At 37.2% G+C, this 7,718-nt stretch overlaps 1 protein-coding gene and 1 non-coding gene across 2 annotated transcripts; one reads left to right on the top strand and one right to left on the bottom strand.

Annotated features, from left to right (window-relative positions):
* The first annotated feature begins 442 nt into the window (after positions 1 to 442).
* On the top strand, positions 443 to 515 carry Trnat-ugu. The gene has a single exon. It is a non-coding gene; the product is annotated as a tRNA-Thr (tRNA).
* A 457-nt stretch (positions 516 to 972) lies between these two features.
* Positions 973 to 6,565, bottom strand: LOC117103632 (tripartite motif-containing protein 2-like). The gene is made up of 2 exons (XM_033244223.1): positions 6,434 to 6,565; positions 973 to 4,504 (listed from the first exon to the last, which is right to left on the bottom strand). The coding sequence occupies exon 2, from the start codon at positions 4,490 to 4,492 to the stop codon at positions 2,312 to 2,314; it is 2,181 nt and encodes a 726-aa protein (XP_033100114.1). The 5' UTR covers positions 4,493 to 4,504; positions 6,434 to 6,565; the 3' UTR covers positions 973 to 2,311.
* Positions 6,566 to 7,718: the final 1,153 nt, after the last annotated feature.

Below are 7,718 nucleotides of genomic sequence, written 5' to 3' on the forward strand. Positions count from 1 at the left end.
GAGGCGTACCATTGTGTAATACCGGCTATTTTTAGAACATTATTATTAAACTAACGGTTATTTGGACTTGTTCAACCATGAATCCTTCGTGGTCTAGTGGTTATGACGCTCGCCTTGTCAGCGAGAGGTCGCAGGTCAGAATCCCGTCGGAGGCATTTTATTACACAATGACTTTTTATAGGACTTTATTTGTTTAAAAGCTACAGGGTAGCCTACAATGTTCCATCATGTCCTTATTAAACACTGTATATGTACCTTTGATGATCAATATTATATTTATTCAACAGTGTGAATGGCTAACTTCCTTCAATATAATATCCAATATACGAAAGTATTTATTTGTAGCCGTATCTCCAGATTTATCTGGCCGAACGCCCTCTTGAGGCGTACCATTGTGTAATACAATGTTCCCGATGGTTATTTAGACCTGTTCAACCATTAAGCCTTCGTGGTCTAGTGGTTATGACGCTCGCCTTGTCAGCGAGAGGTCGCAGGTTCGAATCCCGTCGAAGGCATAACTGATATTATATTACACAATGACTTTTTTAAAGGACTTTATTCGTGATGTTCCATCATGTCCTTATTAAACACTGTATATGTACCTTTGATGATATATATATCGATACGATGAGAATGACTAGAGGAATAATATATATATATATATATATATATATATATAAATGAATATAAAGTTGTCAGTTCAGGCAACGTATAGTGCTCGATGCTATACAGAGCGGTATAATAATACTAATAATAAGGAACTTGTAATTTCACTCTACAGACTGTTTCATGCACTAGGCAATCTTCAGGAGTGAAAGGAATTTCAAATTTGACGTGTGTATGTAGAGTTGGACCGGTGTAGATGCAAATTATACACGTCAAATTTGAAATTCCCTTCACTCCTGAAGATTGCCTAGTGCATGAAACAGCCTGTAGAGTGAAATAACAAGTTTCTTATTATTAGTATTATTATTATTATTATTATATATATATATATATATACATATATATATATATATATATACTGTATATATATATATATAGGCTTATACATAAATTCTGTTAAAATGTAACTTACTATTCATTAGTAAAAGATACAATAATTAATGTTCAAACTTATGTAGCTATTTGCTATTTTTTTCAAATATATATATTACCGACCAGCCATAGTATACTTAGTTGACCTATGTGTGTAGACAGTGGCGTAACGATACCCCCTAGAGGTCCCGTGTGGTCCTTGTGGTATTTAGTAGGACCCACGCCTATGCGCTATCATGAGGCGGTTCGCAGGACACCCGATCCCTAGGTGCCCCGAAGGGGCTCTACCCATATGTTCCTCGATCTAGCATCCTGACCAAAAAGGACTTTGTTGATACATAACGCCATAATGTGTCTCTGAAATCGATGCAGGACATATAATATTATATCCAATGGCGGATTAAATGGGAGGGCGTCTTGTCGGCATTGGACCCCACAAAGTTTGTCAACAAAAAAAATTAAAAATGGAGATAAAAAGAAAATTATATTGACAATTTTAAGTCTGTCAATGCCATTTTCGGCAATCTAGACGTGCCTTAATCATATATTTTCTTATCTCAGCTGCACCAAGGGCAACAGCATAATGTGTTTCTGAAATCGTTTGTAGCACACAATTCATTATATCCAGTGGCGGAATAATAATTTTTAAAAAAGGGGGGGGGGAGTGGACCCAGGGCCCCACTAAGTTTTTGAAATATTTTTAAATGGCGATAAAAAGAAAATTATATTAACATTTATTTATGTCTGTGAGTGCCATTTCCAGCAATTTAGACCTGCCATAATCATAAATTGTCTTACCTCGGTCCCAAACATGGTGGGGCTAAGATGGTATAGCTTTCTCCAACTGTCAAAGTCCCTCCCTGGCACCTTTATTTCAAATACCTGGATCCGCCACTGATATTATATCATTTATTCGTCGTATAGAATAACAATGCAAACATGATTAAAAAACGAGCACATCTAAAATCCCACGATGGAATTGGCGACAGGATCCAAAAAGGGCCCAAGTTTCAGAAAGCCACAGGGCCCCAACCCCATCGTTACGCCACTGTGTGCAGATTGAAGAATGACTAAAGTCCACACTATCAAATGTTATGTGACAAATGACAACAAAATGTGACATGCCATTATTTGGGTGTAATATTAAATCATCATCATGTCCATACATATAAGCACATCACACGAAATTTGATAATGTGGACAGACCTTGAAACATGCTATGCGTGTATCATCTAAATCCAGAGACTAGGATATTATTTTTATCCATTTTCCCTTAATAATTATATATTTTTATATTGTTGGCCTTGTAATTTGCCACGGCCACACTCCTTGGTCGATATGATGTAATAGCTAGTCCAATTGGCACTTGCAACTCATCGGTGTAGGTATCAAGTCTTTTTAGAAGAACTCCATTTCTGTCGAACATAAGCAACCTACGATTACCAGAAACAATGATATTGCCATCTTTGTCATTTACTATACCAAGTGGGCACTTTAAACTACGATCATTATCTGTGTCTTTAATTAGAACTTCCCAAACATTCGTTACTTTATCTAAGATCTGAATCCTGTTGTTTCGACAATCGGTCACTGCGACCTTATCTTCAATTATTACCACATGATATGGTCGGTTAAAGAATCCCACGCCTTCACCATTTAATCCCATTTTCTCTATCATTTCTCCGGTTTCAACATTAAATTTCAGTACGCAATGCGCTTCACGATCAACGACGTATAGTACACGCGTGACCTCATCCAGAGCTAGCCCTACAGCGAACGTGATGACTCCCTTGCCAATCGACCTAACGGTAGTCCCATCTTTCTGGCATATGGTAACGCATTTGTTTCTATTATCACTGTATATTATATAATCATCTGTCCCTATGCCACACATCGTGTATACTGTTGCTCCAGGCGGCATTATAATCTTATCTACATATTTTCCCGTTTTCTGATCGAATCTAAGTACTTCCTGACTAGAGCTTGAAACCAAGAGATACCCTTCTTTATCAACCATTACATCCGTAACTTTTCCTTGTTTGTTATCTGTTTTATGAATTGCGAAATCATCAATCACGCGAACTAAACCTTCAATTTCTACACTAATGTGCATGGGCGATCCACTGATATTTACGCCATTCAATGAAACATGTAGCATCCACATGCCTGATTCTGGACAGCGGCATTCTGCTTTATATTTTCCTTGTCCGAGATATTCTACTTTGGCCAACACCTCTTCACCCGACTGAGCTTTCAGCTCCGCAAATATTTCGTCTTCTTTGTCCGGCACAGGTGCTGTTATTTTAACATCAAATGGTTGGTCCTTCGTAACATTAACCTTGCCATTGTTTTCGATTTCGAACACCTTATGCAAGTCATCTGTTTGACTAACGTATCCAAACTCAATTTCATGAAATATTTGCTGAAAATGGAGCACAGTATTGTATGTATCAATACCATCACGAGGAACGACTGGAGCAGATTCGATTGTTGATTTTAGTTTCTCCAGTACCTGATCCTGTGATTCCATAACTGCTCCAAGATCTGGACATCTCATTGACATGCTCACTACCTTTTTCCTGTGCGAAAGATCTTTAATACTTGAATCCATTTCTTGAATATGTTCATTAATCTTCAGGGTTTTCTCATCATGTATCCCTTTAAGACTTAATTTGAGTTGTTCTCTGTTGCACTCAAGCTTTCTTATGGCTTTATCAACAGCTCTGTTAATTCTACTTTCGCAGAAGCTACGCTCCATTTCAAATTGGTGCAACCTCTTCTGCATTTCAGATTTTCTTTCTTGAAGCTTGAGCTCATATTCTTCACCTCTGTTGAGCAATTCTGAAGCATTTTTCTTGAATTCATTGAAAGCATCTGATATTTGTATGACGTTGTCCTCACTGTGGCATTTTTTGTGTTCGATGACAGTACACTCAACGCAGACAGGGACGTTACAGCTATTACAGTAGAATTTGAGTGATTGCGTCATATGAGTTTTACATAATGATGGCTTTAATATACCTTGTTGTTCTGGGGTTAAGCTTCTGAGTTCTTCAAGTGAAAATATAGTATGCAATTTAAGAATGTCCACTGTACTGTGACTTTTGACGCACTCAATGCAGAAGTACTGGGTGCAGTCTTTACAAAACTTCACTGCAATAAGTTTGCAGTACGAACACTTCGCCTCGTTGTCTTCAAGATGGTGGACATATTCAAGAAGATTATTTATGATAGTGTTCGGTGGAATGCTTTGAAGACCACCGCTAGGAGCCTCAAAAGTTTCCAAGCAGGTGGGACAAACTGGCTGTTGTTTTTTCTCGATCCAATCCGCCAAGCAACTTCGGCAAAAGCTATGAAGGCATGGTAGAGTTTTGGGTTCACGAAGTCTCTTCATACAAACAGCACACTCTAGAACCTGGTCATCTAAGTCATCGATAACTGTACTTGCAAGCATCTTCTATAATATCTGCAAGTTCAAGAGATTAGGACGAATTACAAAAATCACTGGATTTCAAAATTACTAATAAGAATAATGAAAAAGAGAATAATGATAAAAATGGCGGCGATACATATTGACGATGATAATGCATGATCATAATGATGATGATGATTATGATGGTTATGATAAGGCAAAAAGAAAATGTTGTGTTGCCCTCTGCGACCTACCGAAATTTTCTAAAAAAATCGGGAATGCGTTTTTTTTTTTTTTTTAATTTTGTTCAAGTATAAATTCGAGAAATCACTCCCAAAATTCACATTTAAAACATATGATCTTAAACAGACATGTATTTTTATCAAAATCGGTCCATAGATGCACGCATAAAATCGGTAAAATAGAAGGCATAATTTGGAGAACCAAGCGCGACGATGATATATGCGCGCATCATCAGATCTCTCGCGCTGAGCTGTCGAGCCACGACCAGATATCTACGCCTAGCCTATTCTTTACTACTGTACAGCTAGCTAGTGTGGTTGCTTGAATCAAAGATAGTATTCATTACCTTACGGTATATTGGACAATAAATAAAAAACAGGATTAGGTCTATCCATCGCTTTAAAGCAAGTACATACCTAGACTTAAGCTCCGTTTACAGTTTTAGTCCAACCATGAACGAAATATTTTTCTCTTTTATATTTAATTGTATTACATAAGATAGTATAATACATACTCCAAGTATCGACATGCACGCCATCGTGTCGGGATTCAATATTTCGACATTAATAATGTCAGCATCAGGAATCAATTATGTAATTAATCAGGAATCAATGTACAGTATGTAATTACATAAAGGGCGCTCGTTTGGACATTTTTCATAGCCATAGTATGGTTTTGCTCGACCTGCCAGTGCGTGATTGTGTGGATCGGATACACATAATGTACAGTCCACCCTCCAATTCGAGACCACTCTGTGTATCTGGAATTGGGTGGTCTCGGAGTTGTCTCAAATTAGAAACCTCTAAATAGGGACCACAGGCTTGAAGTGGTCTCCAAGCAGCATAATTGGAGGGTAACCGAACCTGAAACATCTAAATTAAGACCGAAGATATTAAAAAGTGGTCTCCAAAAAACAACATATGGGACAACCATATTTATTTCAAATAAAGTGTTTTTTTACCAACTTGAAGCTGTTTAAAACACATTTTAAAAAAATCTGAACAGCATTCTGTAAAGAAAACATAGCATTTACACTGTATTTACACTTTTTGGCAATAGGTGCCAGCAGATTGTTGTAGGACATTAACTGAATATTTTATGACAGCCAACAATTTTTAGGTCTTTTTTTTTTGCCTAATGATGATGATGATGATAATGATGCATGATGATCATCTTTTGGATGATAGTGATGATGATGACGACAATCATAATGATGATGATGCATTATGATGAATCTAACGATTATGATAGACCATCATCATCATCATCATGTTCATGATTATGACCATCCCTCGCACTGAGCACAAATCATGTGACGCCAAAATATATAGAGGGACCATCAGAGGTGGCGTCGGGAAGAAATAAAATATATGTACTTTCTACATACTGTATTAGCCTAGTAATCGATAATAAATAAGTCTTTGAATTGTCATTTTTTCCGGGGACCACTTTCGAAACAATTTGAATGACGCCAGACCACGCACCCACTTTGCTCTCGTCGGTGATATCTTTACTTGCTTCTTCTTTGACGGGGGTTAATGGACCCATTCCCCTTACCCCTACCCTCTTCCTTAGCGCCTTCAATGGCTGCGCCACGAGCACTCATTGGAGCATTGCAATAGTGGGAGCAAGCTGCTGCTCCGGTTCAGTTTCAAACTAAGCACATGTGTGTAGGAGTAGGAGGCCTACGGTACCTCAAAATGAGTACATGCTGTAGGCCTTAACTTACAATAGACTTACCTTTTATTGCTACAAAATAAGGCGAATATAAGGAGATTGGCCGTACGCCAAAATTAAATCATGTGTGGGGGCTTCCGCCGGAGTTTATAAGCTACCAATGGAAATGTTATCTTAGAGGTCAAAGATTGTTTGCCTATCGTCACAAACCAATTCGGTAATTTGCTATAAATAGGCCTAGACTAAACAGAAAGTTATTATACCAGCTTACTTTGCTATTATAATAGGCTAATCAATTAATTCCTTGTCTACAAAAGCGTTGTAAATTCTAGAGTTTATAATATAAATAATCAAATACATAGATGAAATGTAGACAAAAAGGAACAATGTATCTCCGATTACGTAATGCAACGTCAATCTACTGTTATAGTCACATGGCTGTGATAACTGATTATCACGAGCGCATGACGATTAGGTCGTTGTAGTCCGGGTGCGGTTAGGCGTGCATTTTTTGTAAAAAAATCTTCCTTGAATTATAGCAAAATGTTTTAATAGAGCAATAGAAACATGCAGATTCTGAGTACAGTACTTTGAAAAAGAAATCAACGTTTTGTGATTATTGGTTTGGTTATTGAGACCCTATATTCTTAACCCTAAGTTACATTATTTAAGCTAATTTGCATGAATAAGCATGATGTCATTTTCAGAATTTGAACTTCTGATTATATGTACTCGTTTAGATAAAAGAAACATTTGTTTTGAATTTGTTTTACTGAAAATATATGCCCACCAAAATATATTTCAACTTCAATTTGACCTCAAATGACCTTAAATGACCTCTAAAAAGAGTTGTCATGGCATAAAAGTGCCATTATACTTATTAGCCAGTTTCATGAACCTACATCATAGATTAGTTATAAGGTAATAAGTTTTCTTTTGCTGGTTGGGGTTAACCTTATTTTGACTTGCATACTGCAGCACTTATAGCTGCTCTAGGCCTACTAGTTGTTGTTCTGATTTTTCAGAATAAGTAGTAGAATAAGCAAGTACTGTAGTAAGGTCAAAGGTCATATTTTTTGGGCAACATGACATTTTGGAAATTTGCAAGCAAGCCAAAAATGATTCTTAAACCAATTGAAGTCAAATGCTCTGGACCTTAAAGTGCATACAAAAACTGGTATGGCTACTAGTGTAGTCCTAATTTGCATGGATAAAGTTTGAAGATCCAAGCGCGGAAGGTGACCATAGTGCCTGACAGAAAAATACTGTGACTTTTTTTGCTAGAGCCTCATTTATACACTAGACACGACACGTTGATATGTCGTTGTCGTCTCGTAATCGTGTTTAG

This window comes from Anneissia japonica, unplaced genomic scaffold, assembly GCF_011630105.1.
Source record: "Anneissia japonica isolate Jap-2015-1 unplaced genomic scaffold, ASM1163010v1 scaffold287895_len483588_cov180, whole genome shotgun sequence".
Taxonomy (NCBI): Eukaryota; Metazoa; Echinodermata; class Crinoidea; order Comatulida; family Comatulidae; genus Anneissia; species Anneissia japonica.

What these genes read in the sequence shown, in the direction of transcription:
- LOC117103632 (XM_033244223.1), bottom strand. Translation starts at nt 4,492, where the DNA reads ATGCTTGCAAGTACAGTTATCGATGACTTAGATGACCAGGTTCTAGAG.